Source organism: Callionymus lyra, chromosome 18, assembly GCF_982586985.1.
Source record: "Callionymus lyra chromosome 18, fCalLyr1.hap1.1, whole genome shotgun sequence".
Classification (NCBI taxonomy): domain Eukaryota; kingdom Metazoa; phylum Chordata; class Actinopteri; order Syngnathiformes; family Callionymidae; genus Callionymus; species Callionymus lyra.
In genome coordinates, this window is record NC_141835.1 from 20,477,170 (window position 1) to 20,498,936 (window position 21,767).

Genomic DNA, 21,767 nt, shown 5'->3' on the forward strand with positions numbered 1-21,767 from the left:
CTGCATTGTGTATTAATAACCTTAAAGTAGTTGTCATCCAAACGATCGCCACTGATGTATTTAGACACTTTTTAAAACAGTTGACGTGCATTGATGCTTCACTTCACAGGCATCGCTTTTGAAGCCCAAAATGACATAAACATATGCTTTGTTTGTGACATCAATGGTTTAATCTACTTCTATTCAAACAAATGAAAACAAGTAATTCATCTCCTTTTTAATATCTTTTCTGATCACATCACCAACTGCTTCAATGAAGTTATGTTTGATTAGGCTCCAGGTCACAGAGTTATCACAAGATGAGAATAAAAGGCAAGGAAAGTAAACTTTCTTCTGCTGTATTAATGCAGCAAAATAGAACCGGCCAAGTGCGCCCCTAAAGGCAGGGGCACGTTACTGCGGTGCATCGCTTGCTAATTTTTCTCTGCAATATTTTTGAGTGATCAGCAGCACCAATCCTCTCATAAATACACTATAGACAAAACAAACACTGTATAGCAAAGCTAAAATTGGTGATATTCTGAGGAACAAATTTACATCTTGTGACCCAGTTTGTATCGGATCACACAGTCTCAAGTCAGACAGAGGACGGACGTTTCTGCTCTGGTTTTAATCAAATTCTGCTATTTTTACTTAATAAAATGTCATAAATGTGTACATTATAGTAAATAAGATTTTTTAACACCGATAAATGCCATCACCTGACTGCACATCACTCTTACATTTAGGGAAACAATATTTTTAACTTTGCGAATAAACTTTGCAACACCAGCAAGTGTGGTGTGTTCAATAGCGTAGGAACTGCGGTGGTGCATATAAAATCGTGGGACAAATACAATTCACTGGCAAGAAGCATTTATTGAATTAAACTAAATAAAAAATAAGATTTTTTTTAAATAATTGAGCAAATTGACTTAAGATAAAAAAAGGGTCGCAAAAGGCCCTTGAACCAGACATGCCTGGCACAGTTGAAGTAGAATTTTTTAATTTATTCTTTTTTGGCTACTGTTCAAATGTCACTGCAGTCTTGTTCGCTCTCTCTCTCTTTCTGTCTTTCTTGCTCGCCCTCTCGGAGCAGCTGATGTTTATACTCACAGCTGCGCTGGCTCTCCAGGGACTCCTTTAGTCCCCCCGAGTGACAGACCTCCACTGCAGACGAAATGACATCCCCCCGCACACACACAAGGCAAAACACTTGAATTCCTGCCTCCAGACGACTCCCTGGAGCTCTGTGTTCAAACGCTCCTGCAGGACGACCGCAGGCATCGCAGCGCCGTCTTCAGCGGTTGATCATGTGACCTCAGACGGCAGCGACCGCTTCTTGACCTCGCTTTAAAATTCATGGCGTGTGAGAGTAGTTTGCGTTTCTCCTGTGTATTTAGCGTTCATTGTTGATGTACAGATTAAATCCTGACGCTCCGATGTAATGAAGCTTTTATCTGAAGCCGCTGCTCTCACACAAACATGGTTATTCATATATTAATAATGTCATTAGTATGTGTTTATCAGTCACATGGTGTTTACAGATTCATCTTCTATCACGGTTTCATATTGTGCTTCATGTCCTCTATGATGATTCACTCCATTAAAGGATCAAATAAATCTTCATTTCCTTTAAAACACCTCCTCAATGACATCATGGAGATCGTGAGTCACTCTTTGAACTTGTAAATCATCCGACATTTTTCGAACCTTCATACCATCTACGACACATGTGACTCTCTGAGACATGCATCTCGGACAAAAGGTGGAATGTCCAGGTCGGAGAAGAGATTCTTCTCCAGGATGAGGAATTTAATTATCTCGGGGTCTTGTAAGTCGTGAGGCCAGACATTGGGGGAAAGTTAAGGGTCAGAGTAGAACATGTCGGACGTGTTTCTGATAGCTAATAACTTTTTTTTACTTTGTGTAAAGTTAAAATATATATCTCAAGTTGTTTTTTAGGACTGTTTTTTTCTTTTTTTTCTTGTCCTTTTTGTGGATATGTATTGCCCATCAACAAAAAAAATTGAATAAATACTGAGAAAGAAAACATTTTATATCCTTTTTTTTCCTAATTAAAGGTAAGACATATTTTATTTAATGTTGACTTATCTTTTGTTTTTTGACTTGATTAAAAAAAAAAGTTTTTCCATCCTATTTTGGTTCTTCCCAACCTTGGATGAGAAGTAAATGGACATGAATAGATTATTTTTCATCTTGACCATTACGTCGCAGACAATATATCGACTCCATTTTAGACGTTAATTTATTTCGAAACATTAGGTTTTCCTGTCATTAATACATCTTAATTTAATAATTTAACTTTGCTAATTTATTGTACTTCAACACATTTTAATCTTTAACTGAAACAAAAAATACGAAGTGTTATGGGATGGTACGTTTCTAAAGCTAAGCTAGCAAGTATACCGCCATGTTAGATAATGATCAGTTGACTCTAAGTCAACGTTGTTGTGTTGAAATGAAATGTTTCGACACAACACAATTGAAAGAAAAACTAAAGAAATCAGTGAACAATAAAAATAAATTCTGTTAGAGAATTACAAAAATGTAATTTTTAGTGTCGAAGAAACGTTGACACGAGGGCAAATGTTTCTGTGAAGTTCTGAAGGAGAACAAGCGTTCAGTGTAAGTGAGCCGGTTTAATCACAAGTGCTGTCACTGGATTTGAGCAATTTCCTGTGGCACCGTAAAGTATGAGGATACAAAGTAATTGAATTTGGATCATAATTAAAAAGTGCAATAAGCCATGTGATCTCTCCCCACATGCCTTTCATCTTTGTAATAGCGCAGCATTTCGTGTCTGAGAAGTCGAGCTGTCATCGCAAAAATCTATTAATCTGGCCGCCACCGCCATGCTGCGTGAGCAGGCAAAGAGCTGAGCTGCGACTAAACTAAAGTGTAGTTGGAGTCGAAGACGAGCCCAACTGCAGAACGTCCCGGGATGTAGTTTCTCATCCGTCGTGGAGCTTTTAAAATGTCAATTAAACTCAAGAGAGTTTAGGTGTTTTCATGAGACGACGACCATTGCCTGAAGGTGAACACGACTGTAACACACTGTGGGTGTGGTTGCTGGTTGAAGAGGTAACTCAGCGGGAACGTGTTGTGTTGTTGTGTTGCCCCTGCTAAAGCTAATCCGGAGCGCAGCAGGTTGTTGTGCTCGGTGGAATCTGCTGCAGCCATAAAGGTTTTGAATAATTCATGACAGTGTGTGCAAGAGCATGCTGGCTCTCACCAGGCATGATCTCAATGTGATGGAGACTAGAAAATATCAATATGGCGATATATTCTTTTACACTGTACTGTATCGATTTTTTTCATGTTTAAGGAAAAGAACATATATTATTTTCTTCTTCATATCTATGTATGACCAAAGTTCTTTAATAATTTACAGTTCAATAATGTGTGTATAAAATAAATAATTCTAATTTATTTTTCTTTATAACAATTAACGTGCAAATAGTCACGCCATGTTTATTGTTGTTTTCCTATTAATCTTCAGGCCACTATATGGCAGCAGCTATTACGTCCTCCACAGCTAAATGAACAATTAAATCCTGAAAAATCCGGGCGATGACTGAGGACGAGAGGATAAATTGAATCAATATTTGACAGCATTGTATCAATTATTTAAAATAATGATAATAATTCATTTAGGGTTGCAAATCACATTTAATGGTTTACCATAGTTTTTTTTACGCTTTATAGTTCAATAATATATAATGTATATATATAATTTTTTACAAGCATCCTACAAAGGCAGTTATTTCATCCTCCAAAGCTTAATGAACATTGAAATCCCGGCGATGACTGAGGACGAGAGGATACAGTCGTGCAGTTTTTAAAGCCGATGTTTGGACATATTTTGGTTTCAAAACAAAACATTTTTGACTTCATCAAGAGTCATGTGGTATGTAAATTCTGCAACACTAAAGTACTAGTATATTTGTAGTACTCGGGCAGTATTACAAATATCTTATACTATCACAATATATCGTACTGTTTCCCCTTTATCGTGATACATAACGTATCGCCAGATTCCTGCCAATACACAGCCCTAATGTAGACACTGTGTAGACGTGCTTCAGGTGTATTTTGTTTTATTTAGCGAAAGCAAAACACAGTTTTCTCCAAGTGAAAGAACTGAACAGTGAATTAACTCCAGTTGACTAAACTTTGATGATTACTAAAAACTAAAAACGAGTGTTGTGGAGACAACATTTTGTTCTGCCTGCATTTTAAAGAGGTAAATCATTTTTTGCCCCTTGTGTTATTGACTTTTCACAACCCTTTTTTAGGCTTAAATTAATGAATGAATTCATATTATTTATTTACTTGTGTTGTTACTGGGTCAAAGCTATTTTATGTGATGCCTGATGAAACAATGTCTCTATTTGTAGAGCGTTGCAGAAGAAACAGTTTTATTGAGATTTGAAAAACCACTCAGATGAAGACTCAAATGTTTACTAAATCCAGAGCTTTACGGAGCTTCATCAGCCATCATTGAGACAAACGGGCCTGTAATCTTTAAACATCATCAGCCCATCACTGATCCCAGGTACTTGGGATGAGAGTCAGGGACACCCTGGAAAGTCCTGCAGTTCATCCCAGGGCAGAGACACTTACAATTACAGCCAATAATTGTTTGATGGGAGTAAACCAGAGTGTCTAGAGGAGACCCACAGGAAGAACACTCCCTTAATTGAGACAACACTGTTCGCTGCAGGAACCACAAATATGCTGTTGGATGTTGTTTTTTCCATAATATTGTGTTTTTTTAGTTCAAATGATTCATCATGAACTGAGTCATAGTGATTCATAAATACTGACTTCTTCCTCTAAACAGCTAATATTAAGTGTTCGGGTGGTTCAACTTGATTCCCCGTCGTTTATGCAAATATTTCAGCTTTGTGGGGGAGCGAAGGAACCTTTTTTTACCCCTTTGGGTCGCCAGCCAGTCACTCAGTCAGGCTTATCTCCCAATACAGATGTCAGTGTAGCTCGGCTGCTGAGAAACTCTCCAGCCTGCTCCGATAACCAGAGTGGGCTGTCCCAGCAGAAAAAAAAAAAACCTCTCCTGGATTAACTTGAGTGGAGTCGGCTTATCTCGGCTGATGAGTGTCTTGACATCAGTTTTAGAGGAGAGGGGTGAAGGAAAGGGTATTGATACAGGCGCAAGCAGGGCTGAATGTGGGAGAAAAAGAAATACAGCAAACACCTGAGAGTGGAATGAAATCCTCCTGAAAGTGAAAATCGCTCCATGGTTGAATCAAAAGTAGAAATAACTATGTAGCCATCGCGGTCAACATGGCTTCGTTCACAACGAGATGCATCTTTCCATCATATATTTGTCATTATCTGAAGAATTTTCTTCATATGGGCAAAGCTCGCTGGAAAAGTTCACAACTGAATGTGAAGTGGCAGGGATGGCAACCCACACCTCCAAATCTGAGTTGATGGTTCTCAGTCGGAACAAGGTAGGGAGTCTTCTCCGGGTTGGGGATAAGATCCAGCCGCAAGTGGAGGGGTCTTGTTCACGAGTGAGGGAGGAATGAGGCATGAGATCAACAGGCAAATTGGGACGACTTCGAAAGTAATGCCGAAGCTGCATTAAACCGTGATGGTAAAGAAAGAGCTAAGCCAAAAGGCCAAGCGCTCTATACCCTCACCTATGGTCAAGAACGGTGGATGGTGAACGAAAGAGCAAAATCGCGGATACAAGCAGCCACATCTTTTTTCTGTAGGGTGCCTGGGCTGTCTCTTAGAGATAGGACGATAAGCAAGGTCTTCCAGGTGAGGTTCGTAGTAGAACATTGGCTCCTCAGTTAAGGGGGCTTGGGAATCCGATTAGGATTCCTTCAGAAAACCTCTGGTGAGGTGTTCAGGACATGTGTCACTGATAGGTGACCACGGGGCAGACGTGCTGGTTTAGGATCGCCTCGGCGTCCCCCAGGTAGGAATGTCTTGCTGTAGCTACTGCAACCTGGATTAGCAGGCATCCTTCGAGCATTTAGACCAAACCACTGAAAACTATATAGTCCACATGCTAGATATTAAAACCTGAGATTCCATAATGAAGCTTCATGAAGCTCCTACCTCTTTGTAATAGGTTGGTAGGTGGCACTCTGCATTAAATTGTCTTATGAGTTTAACATGGTCATTCTAATCCAAATACTATACACTACACAGTGCCATCTTGTGGGCTCTCAAAATAAAGACACTGCTTTACAAAGCTCCATCACCCTACGAGAAGGTGTGGAGCGAAAAACTTAAGGACTAAAAGAGATGATACAGAGAGAATTTACAAATTTTACACTGCATCTACGTTGGTTTCCTCTCATGTTCTACTGAACCACAACTATCATGAACTTCCTGTTATACCCATGAAAACTTCGTCCAGATGTGGTTCACCCTCAGTGACTCGGGTTTGGAACAAGGAACCATCGCTCAAACAAACGCTCCTGAATAAGTCATCAGTTTATCCAAAATGGATGAATGGCGCCCACGTCGGCTCTCATCATACAAAATTAACAACGATAAAAAATGTGTGCGATAAACTTTAACGTGTTCCCTGAACATGAATGTTTGATCACTCCGGCACTTCTGTTCAGGGACGATATTTCCTGACTTGTGAGGTGATTTAAAATAAAATAAAAATAGCTTATTTGAGCACGAGATAAATGTTTGTGACGATTAATCATTTATGACGGTGGAACTAAGACATGAAGGATCAGATAAAGGTTCCTGCCAATGAACGAACCAGTTGGTGATGACAAGCTAATAAGGTATCTTCATATAGGTTTGAAAATCCCAGAATGCATTGCAAGATAAATTCTCCATAATTCAAGACCTTAAAATAAATACACTTCACTAGTCTTCCCCCCATGCCTGAAGATACAGATGAAGATATATATGTTCAGTGTGACATTTATAACGATGTAAAATATCAAAAATAGACTAAGATAGGGTGTAGGTTATAAACATGTGAATTTATGAGTTTGTTTTTCATGGCAAAGAAACTTCAGACCGACATGAATCCGCTCTAAGTGCTGGAACATCTTCCTCCTTTATATCTGCATTTGTTTATTTGCTCGGCTCTGCTTTCATCCCGGGTAATTTTCTCGCAGCAGTTTGCTCATTTTTCAGTCACAGAATAATTTGCTGCACTCGGAAATGTGCGACAGGCGGTTCAGGTACTGCTCACGCGGATATATATATGCGACGACTGATGCTTTCCTTGGGTCCAATCCCAGATTTGAGGAATGCCTCTTGATAACTGTTTACTCTGTCCCCGCTTTCATGTAGCGAAAGTGGCGTAATGAAAATTGTTTTTATTCTCTTCGTAAATTTGAGTGAAGTAGTTTAGGCCGGTCTGAAATGCTTTCAGAGACTGTTAATCCATTTTGGCTAAACAAACACAAGATGAGGCCAAAATAATCAGCACGGGCGCATCAGTGTGTATCCCCAGCTCGCCTTGTATGTCGTGGTGCGGCTTGATGCCATCACAGATTTGGCTCCCGGAATCAAAATGTCCTTTTTTGTTTGGATAGTGGGCGCTCGTTCAGCTGGACCACATCGGCGATCTAATCTGCACGCCTCCTGACATGTCAGCTTGTTTTCTACTCACCGCCAATATCAATGTGGCTTAAGTAGAGATCCTGGTCTGACCGATGAGCAAAACGTCTTTGCTCTTTTCGAACACAAAGTCACATGTCAAATCAATGTTATTGTCCGGGCCACTGACATTTTCCTTTTCCAAGATCAAATATCCCGAGCATTAAGAGCATTTTTTATGGTCAACAAGTCACAAATACTTGGTCTCAAGTCCAAATCAAATCTTAAATCCTTTGATTGGAATGAGCATGTTTTGAAAACTCCAGCCTAGTTTTACCAAAGCATTGCTATTTGTAAGAAAAACAAAGCATGAACTGTAGGATTATCATCAAGAGCAGTACTGGTTTCATATTGTACTTTAGCTGTTAGATTGCTGTTTTATCTTAGTTGCAGTTTCAAAGCTGTTCATTATCTAACTCCAAAGGTTTTCACTAAACACAAACTTGATTGAGTTATTATCGCTAAAGGTCATGATTAGCTTTTCACTTGCATGTGAACACTGTTAAGTAAATTTGCCTCAGAACTTTCTCATTATATACAGATTAATTTTAATGTAAACAACACTTTTCTACGTTCATTACTTCAGGCTGTCAACAATTTTGCTTACAGTTCACAGGTGATACCGTTGCAACTGTCTGGATGGGTTTTCAGTCACCTAATGGAGTTTAAACTGGTCGTTTCAGTGTCTTTAAAGGGCAACTGATAGGAATACCCAACTTTTTCATCATGATGCTTTGAAGATTTTACTTTATAAAGTTCTCTCCCGCCTGAAAACTTGGCGAACGAGAGGTTACAAGAGTGGAAACCATTATGACCTGACAATCGTCTTCACTTGCTATGTTTATGCAACGAGTCCTCTGGAGGTGGAGGCATTCGGGAGTGGTCGTGGTTATTGTCAATAAAATATTTTATCTCGACTGTTTTCAGTTGTCAGAGCTTAAGCACATTTTAATGTAAATATTTAAATGAAAATAGAGTTTTATACACACAGAAACATACTGATGAGTACAATAGAGGTCCAAGATAATTTAAGAGACACTTAAATCAACACATTAGTTGCCGTTTAATTATAAGTCAGTGAGGCAGCCATTGTTGTTCTTTCCCTGTGACACCCTGTGGTGTAATATACAAAACGCATTATTGTGTACGAGTCACAAATCCTAGTCGGGTCGCTAGTCCTCACCTCTGGGTCAAAGATATTTAGCTTCTAACTTTAATGTAAGCTAACTACTAGAAGGCACATATCCACATGTCATAATGTTACGGCTGATTAGTGTTACAACCCTGACACTTTGACGCAGTGCGCTGTGAATAAGCCAGGGAACTTCCCATAACCCTACATTAAAAGTTAAATGGGCGAAAGCAGGTGTCTAGAAAGGCCACATTAAATCATGTTAACAAGAACGTCTAATGTTGTTTTGATTCTCCACACGGCAGACGGATGAGGCCCGCCGCTAACTCGAACCAGAACCAGAGAAGAATCAGTCCTAACAACGTTATAGCGCCATCAGTGACAAACCCAGGCGCACACACGCCCCAAATGAAAATGAAAAGTGGCATATTAGCCATAGCGAGCGCTGTGGGGGAAGTCCAAATGAATAGCGTTATGAAATGAGAACTGTCAACTGGCTGCAAAGATTAGCCCGCTGCTGTTTTTGTTTCCCTGTAATTAAAAACAATCGGGTTCATGGGAGACTTCCAGCAAACACCCATCCAAACAAAGGTCAGGTTCGCTCAAGCAACACGCACACCGAAAGGACTCTAATGATGATAATTAGCTGCAGCGCGGCGTCGAGATTAGCCGCCCGTGAATACGGTGTGAAACGTGTTCATCGTTTGTTTATATTTAAGCCCGCTGTGCCGCTGCCGTATTAATTAAAGGTTTGAGTGATGTCGTGTGGCAGATGCGCTCCCAGCGAGATATTAGTGGCTGCCCGGACAAGTCGTGATGAGACAGTGAAAGGAACGCAATCGCACAGATAACAAATCAGGTCTACCGTCGGAACATTAAGGGCGTGAATGCAGAGTAGGGACGCTTGAATATCTGTTTGAGATCCATCATGTTAGTGGGAATGTTTTGTCAGCCGGAGCAATTATTTTCCTATTATTGTTACACTTAGCGTCCATAAGCGAGGAACCATTTCTAGGAGCGCCGCACGCTTCAACCACGACGCGCTCGGCGGGAAGACCATTTCAAGGTTATCAAGAAGACAGTGGCGGCCCTTATCTCCGTTTTCATTTCCCTTCCATTATGGAATATGGCAGGGAGCAGGTCCCGGGCCGCGGAAACAGCACCTAACGATGTAGTGTAGTGATATAACACCACATCCCATCTGGTCAGCCCTTTACCTTCCACTCAGGGTGGGTAAAATAAAGTGAGGATGAAAGGGACAACGAGGGATGCATCACTCTGGTGTCGACACGATCGCAAGGATGTGAAGTGCTTTTTGACATTTTCTCCGTGTCATCCGAAAGCACAAGGATGTTGGTTTGGACGAAAAGGAATGCTTGTAGGAGAAATGCCATCTGGAGGACGGAGTGTGACCTTGCACTGTGCCGCATACCAGCAACAGAGGAGTAGAAAGTTGTGCCTTGGGCTGTAAAACATAACAGGCAGTGGTGGACACGCGGAATAAAAGAAGTACGAAGGTCTGTTGCAAAGCCTGTCGAGTCAGAGCATGGCAGCAGGGAAATCAGAAGGACTCAGGGCATGCTTTTTTTGTGAGAAGGATGCTGAAGAAGAAGGAAGTGGGTTTATTTGTTGCCCTCTCACAAAGACTAGTAGAGCTTTGTGGCTGTTTCCTGTGAGCAACAACTGTAAATCAGAGGGAAAACCACTTGTCCAGTCATCATTTTAAGGAAGATGGAGCTGTTTATGGTGCAGGGTAGTGTAGTGGTTAATGTTAGTACACGAACCAGGGACACATCTTTATTTATAACGCCGAGAATGTAATGCGTCTTCTAGTGTCAAGCATTTTTATTTTTATGAAAGATAAAGAGAAAAACTAATAAGGAAGTCCGTGTTTATTGATTCTAAACATCTGGATGTTTTTTCTTGTCTATGTACAGTATGTTAAAACATGAAGACTATTACTTCACCTGTGAAATACTGGGAGTTTCAGCGAAGAACCAGTGTTTTTGAAGGAAAAGTCCGACGCAACTGCAAAACCTTCCTATATACGGACATGCTGGGCCAACCAAAACATTTCCAAAGAACTTCTTAATAGCTATCTTGATTTTAAACACTGGTATGGTATAGACTCGACGATACATTTACCTCTTCGTCTTTCATAAAATTGATACTTCGAGACTCAATAAAGTTGCGTTTTTTTGATGCAACGCACATTCGTAAATGGATCGTGGACGTTGATTGTGTACTGACACTACTTACGTACCCTGGTATTTGTCTGGATAGGGTTGCGTTGAAATCATAGTGAATCGAAAAAGGTCATTAGATCGCTCAAATTTTTTGCACTTTTATTTCTTCCAACAGTCCTAAAACAAACAGAGGTTGAACAAGGTTTGGGTTTGTGTATCCACATAAGGGTATACAAGGTACACAATTAAAGATTGGTATTTGGGTGGTTGCTAGCATTTGCTAGTTTCCTGTTCTGTAGTGAGGTGTCCTGGGCACATTGAGCTAGGAGGAGGCCTCGGGCAGTCCCAAGAGATAACTAAGTGATGCTGACCTGAGAACACCTCGTGGAGGTTTCTTGCGGTACTAAATGCAGTTTCAAGATACATGGGAAATAAAATGGATGCTCCAAAAGTTGTCAATATTTGATAACGGCTTTAAAGTACCAGAATGTAAATCTTTTAAGATGCTTTAAAGAGAATGGTAAGTTGGGGAGAATCTGTCAATCATGAAGGGGAAAGTTTTGAAGCTATTCTTAGTTTTTCAAGCTATGTTTATTGCTGCACGTCTTAAACGTGGTGGTGAATGTGTGCCCTCAGTCCCCCACACTTCTACGAGTGCGACGGACATAAACGTTCCCGACGTGACGTTGCAATATCACACGTTCTGTAATTCCTTTTTCTGGTCGGCTTGCGAGGCATCAACATGAAGTGTCTGCCAAAGCGTAATGGAACCAGCGATGCAAGTGTGAAAACAGATGACAAGGCCAGAAGGTCAGACGGCAGGGGAGCGATGCGGCGTGGTGCGACACGTCTCTGTTCTCGCCACGACACCGTGCTTTTACTGAACATTGTTCACTTGATTTATGATGCAGTTGATGAAGACGTCCAGGAGGTCCCGGACAGTAGGTCGTGCGTGGATTTATTGTGACGAACAAGGAGTCCCGAACATCATAAGATGAACTGGCGAGGTAAACAAACACAACCTTCATGTTTTTAGTTATTTTTAAGTAAATTACAAAAGAAAGGGAAAGGTTGACTTGCACTGTCTCACCAACAACTTCATCTTAACAAAAATTTGATGCCCACAGGGAGCAAACATTTGCGCTTTAGGTTACACTTTACAATCAGGAAAATATTAACTCTATATAATAACGATATTTCATATCATATAGTATTAAAAGCAAATTTGCTTTTGTTTATTATAAACCTTGTTCATTGTGACTATATTATACTATTAATAGCATCAAATGATGGAGTCCACACTGAATAAGACCTGAAATACTGATTATTTACAGGAAATAGAGAAGTAATTAAACATTAACTTTGGTGAAAACTACCTTCTCTCTGTTTACCCCTTATGAGGGAAGATATTCACCATAAATAATAATTTCTCTTTTGAAGGTAAAACATCAAAAACCAGTAATAATTGCATCCTTACTACTCAAAAATAACAATATATACATTAGTACGCTGTTAATACGTTGTCTGAATATGCTGCCACGTTAGAATAGGAAACATATTTACAATAACAAATGTTTTATATTTAAGTATTTAGGAAGCTTTTTATACTATAAGGTTATTGTCCTTTAAAAGAGAAAGTATAACTAATGGTAAATGACCGTTATTGTAGTTACAACTAAAAAGGGACCAATGGACGAGATTAGTTTTCACCAAAGTTAATCTTTAGTTAATTTTTTTATTACCTGTTAATAATCAGTAATTAAGGAGTCCTTAATGTCATGATATTAAGGGTAGAATGTAGTCACAATAAACAAGGTGTGAGTTATAACTTCATGATGGTTAATACGTGACTAATTTCCTGGTAATACACATATAAATAAGTACCTTGTTAGAAGTTACATGTCGTCCTCATTGTTTTGCCGTGTATTCTATCAAAAAGTATTACTGTATTTCTCTACTTAAACTTATACGCAGAACACTGGTCAAATAAAGAAAAATCGTATTATTTTCTTGTTTATGTGTTGATTAAACACATAAATAATTAATATTAACATGCGGTCCCTTTTCTACACAGTATAACATGTTCACTGAGCATAGAGTCAAATTCCCACGACACTGTCAAGTGTAAATTAACTCCAAACTATTTAAAAAATCATCACTTACAGTGTTATTTACAACTGACAGTGACAGCGTTTCAATGTTAATCAAAATCAACTCTTTAAATTACTCTTGACTCGTGTTAATTATAGTTAACTCTGTCTTCAGTGTGAAATACTGAGCCGGGAATGTGTTACCACGACGACAGGAACAGAGTGAGACTTCAATTTACTCGCCATGATTCCTCATGACAACGCGTAAATGACGAGCCGGCAGTCTCGCCAGCTGGACTAGGTCAGTGGTCTTCTTTTTAAATTGCTGGAGCAATTCTGCGAGTGAGGTCTCATCCCTCTCAACAACACTCTCAGGAACAGTGACCCCCAAAAAATCAACCTGAACAGCTCGGTAATTATAATTAGCATAAATGTTCCTTGGACTAAAATGAAAGAGATGTTTAAAATGTGAGAAAAGAGAGACTGAATGCAATCTTTAACAGGAAGAAGATGGCATCTGAGACCTCCGTTATGTTCTGATCTGGATGGTTATCAATCAGGTGGGCGGGGCCTATTTAGATATTTACACTTTTAAGACTCTTTTAACAGTGTTTATTGGTTTCTAACATAATATTCAACACCGGGATTTGAACTGAATATTTACAGCGACACATAGAGTGGAGACACTAAATTAATCACTTGTTTCTGTTGGATTATCTCTTGAAGAGACAGAATACTTTGACACGTAAAATGTCTTCCTCGAAAAACGATGACATTAAAAGTCATTTTGAGTTTTGAAGAAAGTGTTTTTTAAGTTTGTTTTTAATTAAATGATTTTTGCCTCTGTTTGTCAGTAAATTCAACTAAAAATGGTAAATATAAAACAGCTAGTTTTTCTTCTGTTTTAGTAATAAATTAAGGAATCTTGTGCCTTTGAAGTGAAATGTTTTTTTTATTGGATTACAACCTCTATTACTTTAGGTAGTGTATTTATTTAAATCTTCGCCGACACACAGGACTGACAAGATATTTAACAAGTAAATTAAAAATAGAAATGTCCTTTTTTAAAATAGCAAAAATAGATAATATCCATATTTCATTTTTAATTTTAATTACATTTTATTCTATTGTGTATGTTTGTTCTTAGTTATTTCCCTCTCTCTCCAACTGGTTCGTCCAGTTCCCAATTCTCTCACCATGAACCAGGCAAGATGATTTTCTTCTGCTCACAGTTTTAGACTCATAGTTTATTAACCAGCAGCTCTTTTTTTTTTATTAACCTATTCTTCTTCGTCAACTCTGACCGGGCTCTGCTCTGGGGTCTATTAAGGAAATATGAATTCATATATGCTCTAACAGAAAGTCGAGGAACAAGAAGGAGGGAGGGAGTGGGAGAGGCAAGGGAGGGATTGTTGACGAGGAGCCAAAGAGAAATCCGCTTAATTTGCTTAATAAAATTAGAGACGGTTGAAGCGTACAAAGCCGGCCGGGCTGAGTGGGCCAGTGTTGAGAGTGGGACTCAGAGAGGACCACACACCTGTTGTAGCACCTACGAGTCCCACATCGAGGCGATGCCTCAGCCAGTGAAGGATGGAAGGTCCAAACTGGAAGGGAACAAGGAAGCCAGACGGCAGAGTCCCGTCATGGGCGTCCGGGTCACGCTCACCCGAGACCCCGGGTGCCGGTGCCCGCGAGTCCTGCAGCCCTGGTGTTTGCTCATCACGCTCATTCTGCTCCTGCTCTCTCTCCTCGGCAGCTGGGCGGTGGTCCACCTCTCCCTGGGAACCCACGACGGGTCACCTTTCCGGGTGTCGGCCAGCTACGACCAGAGGATCCCTCAAGACGACACGGCGACCATCGAACCACGTTTCACCACCAACTGCAGCATGGGTGAGTGTTACAGTCGATATTCTCATTCCTTCACGCAAGTACATTTAAACTGTTAGTTATTTATTTTAAAACGTTAAACTGTTAAAAGCAGGCATTAAAGGCACAACTTTATTATTTTTTGTTGGTTTTATTAAGGCAACACATACATCTGCATGTGTTCAATTGAAGGGATAAATGTTGCATTCATAAAACTGTTGGTTTTTTTCATTATAAAACAAACAAAAATGTGTTTCTAACTGAAGGTTAAGAAGTCAATGAAGTAAGTCAAGTGTCTCAATTGTAGCTAGTTAACAACATAGTGCACATATTTATTACAACCGCCAAGGAGATTGTCTGCAAAGTTAACTCAAAATATTTGAACGAAATTAAAAATAAATGTGGATCATGTGACACAATATTTCTTAATGCTTGAAGATCCCTATTGGGGTCATTACTATCAACGATATTTCAAATGCTAAAAAAAGACTTCAAACAATACATATAAAACACATAAGAAGAATATGCGCGTAGATAAGAGGCTTGCTAAAGGGCTGCTCCCTCTCTGAGTCCTTTCTTAGTGAATGTTTCTGCCAAAATTATTCACCAAAAATTGCATGAGTCATCTCCAACTTTGTAAAATATGTATTCATTTAATTGTTTGTTTTTTAATGATTTCATGGACTGGTAGGCTTAATTGAATCACTATAATAACATAGATAAAAAAAACTTAATTAATAATAATTTATTCTATTTATAATAATATTTTTATAATACAGGGCAATTCTAGACACTCAAATTAATTAATGGATTAATTGAAAACAACAAAACACGTTAAAAGCAGCAATGAAAAGTGGAGAAATTTGCAGAAAGGTCGAGAGAATGAAAATGGTAGTTGTTGTAGAGTGAATTGTAGTGTGAGTTAGTAAATACTTAAATAAATATATAAAAAACAAAGAAGAAATCCAATAATAAAAAAAAAGTTTAAAGGACCAATACAATGAATAACTTTATTTCTACTCCTTCTTGTTGTTTGTGTCTGTTCAGTAACAGATTAAAATTAACATAATAATAGTAAGAGATAGAAGACCTTGTTGCTGTTGAGGTCTACAGAGATATATTCTGAAGATTCAACAAACATTAGTTGTGTCGCCTGTGCTGTCACCAGGCTTGGAATCTATTTTCTCTGGAATGACCTAATTGAATAATAAAAGGGAGTTTCCTTGTGGGACTCGAGTTCCTCGAATCGTACATCGGAGAAACGACTCTCACATGTCTCCTTGTGAACGCTGCGAGATGTGAAACTGGAAATTACACAGCTCCGTTCGTGATATTTTTTAACTTCGTTACTTTCATGTTGTGGAATGAAATACGTGGAGAGCTTGAGCCTGAAATAATATCCTTCTCTGTCAACCTCCGAGGCGGCTGAAATTGGATTAATATCCCAGATTCAATTTCCTCGGCAGAGAGCAGTGGTTGCTCTCGTCATGAGATCAGATGGATTCAGGAAATCTAAATCCTTGTCTCTTAAACTTTGTGATTGTTTTGGTTATAGGTTAAAAATATTCCCATTTGAAACCTGTTCAGAAATTGGTTGTTGAAAAGATTGAACGTGGCAACATTTGGTAAAATGTTTCAACATCTCTTCCATGTGCGCAAATAAGTTCTGGAACAAACTGTTGTGTAATATGTTATGTAGTTGTTGTATAACCTGGTGTTTTGTTGTTTTGGAAAGCACCTAGCTTTACTTTGCTTTGAGAGCAGAGGTCGACCAAAAAGGACTTCTTCCGGCTCTTTATGACCAGAAGTTGGACACAGGTCTGCCGCACCTCATGAAGCTGGTGATTACTCAGTGTGTGCGCTGATGTTGTCGATACAGGACAAACATATGAAGCCGTGTCTGACTTAATCTCCCCGCTTTGCCATTTAATTAAGTCATCGGTCAACGGGCCAAGAACAGTGCCGACACCCCTCAAACGTGACGCGTCGATCCCCCTCCGTTTTGCCGGGACGTTAGCATCCTCCCTGCAGCCTCTCACCTCGGTCAAGGGGAAACAGCCGAAAGGGAAACACAATTATTCAAACACAGCCAGTCTGACGGTGAAAACTCTTAACCTCCTCCAGCTCCTCATCCCAGAGTAAACAGCAGCCACTGCGATGAGTGATACGCTCATTATCAGATTCTGTCAATAGCAAATGTGACTCGGCGCTCTGTCTGTGTGCTCTGACTCCTGCTTAAGAAGTCGAAATTTCTATTCCTCCTCATGCATTACCCCACAAAACTGTCACAATTCATTTTTTTTTCCGATTGGACATGTCGCAGGGACGATGTGGCAGTGAACCCCCGCGGGAATTTGATCCCCGAGCTTTTCCTTTCTCTGCCCCATTTCCCTAACCACCGCAGTGCTGCCGCAGGCCCTTAATGTAGCGTTACGGTGAGTCCATACTGTGCGATTAGGTACACGGCACCACAAGGGTCGTCCAGAGGCCCATCAATCACGGCACTCTGTCCAACAGGGGGAAGCTGCTGGACTGAACACAGTTAGACATGAGGATGGATAACTGGTGGGTCCGAGGGATGGGCGGGGGTCCACATCTCAGCAGAGCCCTAAACATGCAGCGTGTCTTCACCACACACATTTAATTAAGTTTTCCATTTGGCTGCAGACTCAAGGCGTCAGTCATCTTCGAGTATTTTTCTACGGCAACTACAGTTTCATCAGGGCTGCTTCCATTTCCAGTCCAAATGAATCTATTTTTGCAACCTGAATTTGCAATTTTTCTGGCTACTTTTAGATTATTTTTAAAGACTTTTGAAGTCACTTGAATAGTCCCTCTCTCTGCACTTTTTCTTATTTCTGAAAGTTGTACAAATTTGAAGAATTGGAGTGGGAGGCGTGAGGAAGAGCCTGTTGCCTGTCAGCAAAGGTCATCTGGGATACCAGGAAACTTGTGTGAAGTGGTAGTTGCGGTACGACAGTGATCCATCCAAACCATTACCGTATTTTCCACACTATAAGGCGCACTTAAAAGCCTTTAGATTTCTCAAAAAACGACAGTGCGCCTTATAATCCGGAGAGCCTTATTTATGAACATTACCTGGTGGGGGACTTTTTGACAAACACTTTCATGACTCTGTGCCGACTGAGTTGACACGCCGTAGGCGGAATTATGTCATTGCGTCACGTCATGGCGGACGTCTATGGAGTGATATTACTGCCACCGGTTTGAGTGAGTGTGTCTTGGTGGTTGTACACTCAAAATCCCTCTGCTGCATGCTCAACAAATCATACACATGCGTTCAACATGTCATTCACGTGCGCTCTAGCTGTCATACACGCGCTCAACTTCACTACTTCTCGCTTCTCACTACTTCAGTTGTGGTGTTGTGGTGTTGTGAACAGTCCACAACACCAGTCTCGCACGCTTCCACTTGAAGGCTTTTGAAGATCGTTTGAAGATCGTTACCATGGCAGTCAACAGAGTTGTCAGAACACTTGACACTGACTGTTTTGTTGATATTCCCTTTAGCACAGCTTTATCTAGTCTATGCATAACGCAACCCCAGTCAAACTTTTGACTGTATCTTTTATTCTATGCGCCTTATAATCCTGTGCGCCCTATTTATGAAAACAGCTCTAAAACAGGCCATTCATTGAAGGTGCGCCTTATAATACGGTGCGCCTAATAGTGCGTAGTAAGATCATAAGATTGTGAGCATTTTTTTGAATGATCCATAACATGAACAGGATTGTTGACGGTGGGATTTTTAACTAATGGTTGGATTTTGGTGCTGCTCTGAGTTACCATCTGTATCTAGTTTGATCGGGTTGTACTTAGCTTGTCATAGAATGTTTTTTTATTACATGTCAAAGTCTTCAATCATGTGAAAGCAAGGGAACAGTTCTGAATCGAAGACATCTCCTTGTAATAAAGAAAATAGACCCAAAGAGAGATGTCCTTTGATTCAGAACTGTTCCTTTCAAAAAAAGCCTTAAGGCGCGACACGGCAGATTGTTTCTTTAGCTCGTTGGTCTTCTTTGATTGGTGTGAAATTTTCAATTTAAGTTTCATACTTCAGATGTTGCTCTCATATTGTAGCGCAACAGTTCGTAATATAACACGGATTTTAAATGGGAACCACTTGTTGTCACTGAGCAGACTTCAAGAAAAAGCATCAAGTGATTGAGACTTTACGGGCTTTCATGCCTCTTCAGACTCCTACAAGAATCCATCCATTAAGCTGGATGAGGGGCAATGAAGTGTGGCTCTCGATTTGCCAGCATGAATAAAAAGACACTTATCTTTTGAAGGTTTGTTTCATTGGTTTGAAGGAACAGACTGTTTCGACTCCATCACGCTGTCACGGCGGAGCACAAGTGTGTTTAGGAGATCAAAAGGACTTCAAAATCGCAGGAAACTTTTTGGGGCTTGAAAGATGTCAAGCGGAGCCACAGAGGCGCGTAAAGCAGGAGTGATCACCGATGTCATCGATTCCCCTTCGTCTCCACCAGCGCTCATCAATCCAAACACGTGCTGACTGAATGATGTCAGGCAGGTGTTCCGAAATAATGCTGCTGGTGCGTTCCATTTATCACGAGTGTTGTTCTGCTGCAGTGTCTTTAATGGTATTCTCCTTGGAAAGTTTGCCCGATCAAACTTTTTATTGTGCTCATTAAGTCCGACTAAAAGGCCTCTGGCTCTACCAACTGAAAGCTTTCATGTTCAACTTGTTCAAGGATTTCACTGGAGTTTACAACGCTCGCTCTTATTTGACAAGACGTGAGTGTTTTCTTGTTTTCTTTTTCTTCGGAGGCGGACGTGAGTTGCCGCCGACGAATAGATCTGTTAGAGAAGCAGTGAGAGGTGGATCCCTCTTCCACCATGTGGAGAAAAGTCACTCCGGGGGGGGATAATGTTAAACACAGACTCCTGGGGGGGGTTTCGACACATGAATAGTAGGATTGTCTCTATTTTACCTCAAGGTGCCGACGTCCCCATTCGGTGTCCAGAATCCACAATATATATTGACGCTGGAATGGACTGGAAATTAGGAGTACCTAGCAATGCCCGGTAGCTTAAGCCAATCAGAAAATGTATTCTTGGGCGCACAATAGCGCAGTGGTTAGCACGTTTGCCACACAGGAAGGAGTTGTTTGTTTGCTTCAAGGTCGGGGGGGAGCCAACTTGTGACCTTACTTGGGTGACTTGGGTCAGTCTGTCAAACTGAGCCTGTCACACTGACCAGAAACTGTTTCTTTCAACTCAGAAAACCTCTAAACTTTGGAAAATGTCATAACATGATCTGGAGCTTATAATCCATGCCTTTGTGTCTTCTCGTCTGGACTATTGCAACAGTTTATTTTCTAAATATGTCTTAACAAGAAGGAGCTGTCTCGCCTGCTGTTGATACAGAACAATTCTGACCCACTCTAGTAGAAGAACTCACATTTCTCACATCCTTAAAAGTCTTCACTGGCTGCCAGTTTCTTTCAGGATCAACTTTGAAATTCTGGTTCTTACTTTCAGAACTATTTATGATCATGCTCCTCCAGTGATCTGATCCAGCCTTACACCCCGGCTTGGGCTCTGAGGTCTGTGGATCAGAATCTACTGATGGTTCCACGCACACGGTTCAGGACCAGAGGAGAGAAATCCTTCCAGGCTTTTGCTCCTAATCTTTGGGACGATCTTCCTCTCTCTCTGCGCTGACTCCTTCAAGAAACATCTTAAGACAATTTTTATTCGTGCATGCTTTTCCTTGATTTTCTGAAACTCCTGTGTTCTCAGTGTTATCTTGATCTTCTAAGTATATATTTTATTGAGTATTGTTTTGATTGTTTAAGCGCTCTGTGACACTGGTCTGTAAAAGCGCTCTTTAAATATAAATTATTTACTTACTTACTTACTTACCAACTGTAAGTAAGTAAGTAAGTGTGGAGTTAACTTAACCGACATTACACTTAAGTAAACTGTAAAGTTAACTGTAACTGTGTGGAATTTGTTGCGTGGGTTTATGCCGGTTTCCTCCCACAGTCCAAAAACATACAGAGGTTAATTGGAAACTTGGTGAAATTGTGTGTGTGAATGGTTGTGTGTCTTTGTGTGCCCTGTGACAGACTGGCGTCCTGTCCAGGGTGTCCCCCGCCTCTCATCCCAAGAAACTGGGATTAGCTCCCGACCCCCCCACAACCTCCATAAGGGATTAAGTGACACAGAAATAAATGAATGAATGAAAATGTCATCTTCAAAAAACAAATCCAGTTTGTTTAATAGACAGCTGGCCGAGACAATTAAATCTTTTAGTACCGGACCGTTAGTTCATCTTATAACAAATGGTGGTCTGGTCCAATCAGCTGAAACTTCAAATACATTGCTTTCGAGACAGAGTTATAAAGTTTAAATGTGCTTTCCCGAAAGAAAAGTACTTTTTGTGAGAGTCACCCCAATGTCTACTGCGAATCTCTTATGGTTTGACAACGGAAGGGGAGGTTCAGTTGATTCTTGAACGCTAATGTTAGCTTGAAGCATCTGTGTGGTTTGAAAAATGCAATATTTTGTTTCGAAGAACATTTAAATGACAATTAGGGGCAAACAACGATAACTTTCTGAAACAAAAAATAAACAATTATACATATAGTTTAAGGGTTAATATATGTTCAAATGTAAGCCTTCGTATATTTCTAAAATAACTACAAAGTAAAGGATGAAACCTAAAAGAAGAAAACTCACTTCCTGGTACAAATGAAAAAGTTGCAGATGAGAAAAGTAAACTTGGTCTCAGGAGCTTTCAAAGCTTGATTAAATACAGATGAATAGACTTAATGTGAAGTCTGACAAAATCTTCCGACTCACCACTGAGCAGAAACAAACCTGTAA

General features: G+C 40.2%; 1 protein-coding gene across 1 annotated transcript in view; it reads left to right on the top strand.

Moving 5' to 3' along the window:
• alk (ALK receptor tyrosine kinase) overlaps positions 1-21,767 on the top strand; it is a 380,098-nt gene that overhangs the window by 265,660 nt on the left and 92,671 nt on the right. Inside the window, exon 5 of the mRNA XM_087779244.1 lies at positions 14,779-14,912. Coding sequence (XP_087635370.1) covers positions 14,779-14,912 — 134 coding nt within the window. The remainder of the gene's footprint in view (positions 1-14,778; positions 14,913-21,767) is intronic.